We start from the raw sequence: 1816 nt of genomic DNA on the forward strand, positions 1-1816 counted from the left end.
AGTGGTGAAATTACATGGAAATACCAAACTGCTATCTTTTAAGAGGCCTTTCCGATTCATATTATTTCTGTACAGTAGATTAATAACTTTAAGGGAGCAATAAAATGTACCTCAGTAATTTCTTATATGTTCAAAACTGTCATGGTTTAACCCCGACAACCAAGCTCCAAGCAGGTGTATTCCCCCACCAGTGAAGAGTAAAAGGTAGAAAACTTGTGGGTTGAGATAAAGACAGTTCTATAGGGAAAGCAAAGGCCATGTACACAAGCAGAGCAAAACAACTTGTTCACTACTTCCCATGGGCAGAAGGTGTTCAGCCATCTCCAGGAGAGCAGGGCCCCATCACATGTAACAGTTACTTGGGAATACAAACGCCATCACAGAATCACAGAATGTCATCAGCTTTAGGATTTCTTCTCCAGTTTAATTGTCTTAGGATAAGGGATATTTATGTAGTCTTTTCTCCCCAAGAAGAATGTCATCTGCTGAATATACCTTGACAACAGGGTTGGATCCCTGAATATACCTTGACAACAGGGTTGGAACTAGATAATCTTTAAGGTCTATCATTCTATGATCAAACCATTCTATCATTCTATGATCATTACAGAGTAACACTCATTTTTCATTTCTTCTAGATAAAGATCTTGACAAGCTCTTAACGCTCTTAAAAAGTCCAGAGAAGCCAACTGGGTGGACAGAAATTTGTAGAAAACAGTTCTGCAAAGTCATGAAAGCCAGACCAGAGAGCGTCAGTGGGCCAAGTGAGTATGACTTAATAAGTTTAACAAAGTAAGCAATCAGAGACCCCTAGAAAGCAATGGTTCTTTACAATTTCATTAAGGATTACATTATCTATACAAGTAGTCAGTAGTCTTGCATTGATTATGAAAACTATCTCAATGGGATTTTCCAGAGGAAAAAAAAGTTTTTGTTTTCTGTCATATTTTTCTCTCTTTATGCCCATTATCCCTCCGTGTATTCAGTGAAATTTTACACAGAAAGAAGGCTCAAGTATGAGTATGCAAAAGTATTGATCGCCCATATGACATAGACATAATAACTCACTTGCGATATCATATAAAGTTGTATAGCTATGAAGAAGCTGGGAGTTTTCAGAAATTGCTGGCTGCCATTTCCCTAAGAGTTCTGATTGTGATCAGCTGGTCAGTATGTAGTCTAACTTCTTGTTTACAGATACCAAAATTTGCCCTTTATTTTATGTAGGTAAGGAATTCATAAAACTGACGGTAAAGAGAGATGAAGTATCTTTTGTATGGGATAAAAGTAACCAGCATTTGTGTTTTACATGAGACCTGAATTTTATGATAAATTGCATAAGAGTTACAGTTTTGAAAGCCTTAAGGAAGTCAGGAATTTATACAGGAATTTTATATTTATATGGGAACTGATTTAAACTTCTCATTTGTATAATGTGGTTAAAGTCAGTAATTATGGAATGATTCTAAATTCTGAGCTTTCTGTTCTTACTGCTTGTTTGAAACAAGGTTGAGTCTACAGTCTTAGGTGATTGTAAATTAGAGCTTTCACCTTCCATTTGGAGGAGTGTTTGTGTAGACAGAATCCTTATGTATTTGTATGTAATGCATGAGCCAGCAGTGTGCTCAGGTTGTGTAGACAGAATACTTATGTATTTGTATATAATGCATGAGCCAGCAGTGTGCTCAGGTGGCTAAGAAGGCCAATGGCATCCTGGCCTGGATCAGAACAGTGTGGTCAACAGGACCAGGGAGGTGATTGTGCCCCTGTGCTCAGCACTGGTAAGGCCACACCTTGAGTACTGTGTATAGTTCTG

The 1816-nt window shown here is 37.8% G+C and overlaps 1 protein-coding gene across 1 annotated transcript in view; it reads left to right on the plus strand.

Moving 5' to 3' along the window:
• Positions 1 to 764, plus strand: part of TBC1D32 (TBC1 domain family, member 32) — a gene marked incomplete at its 3' end in the record, with an annotated part of 49318 nt that extends 48554 nt beyond the window's left edge. Inside the window, exon 26 of the mRNA XM_009082875.1 lies at positions 639 to 764. Within this exon, the coding sequence (XP_009081123.1) occupies positions 639 to 764 (126 nt within the window). The remainder of the gene's footprint in view (positions 1 to 638) is intronic.
• Between the last annotated feature and the right edge of the window lie 1052 nt (positions 765 to 1816).

This window comes from Acanthisitta chloris, unplaced genomic scaffold (assembly GCF_000695815.1).
Source record: "Acanthisitta chloris isolate BGI_N310 unplaced genomic scaffold, ASM69581v1 scaffold5219, whole genome shotgun sequence".
Classification (NCBI taxonomy): Eukaryota; Metazoa; Chordata; class Aves; order Passeriformes; family Acanthisittidae; genus Acanthisitta; species Acanthisitta chloris.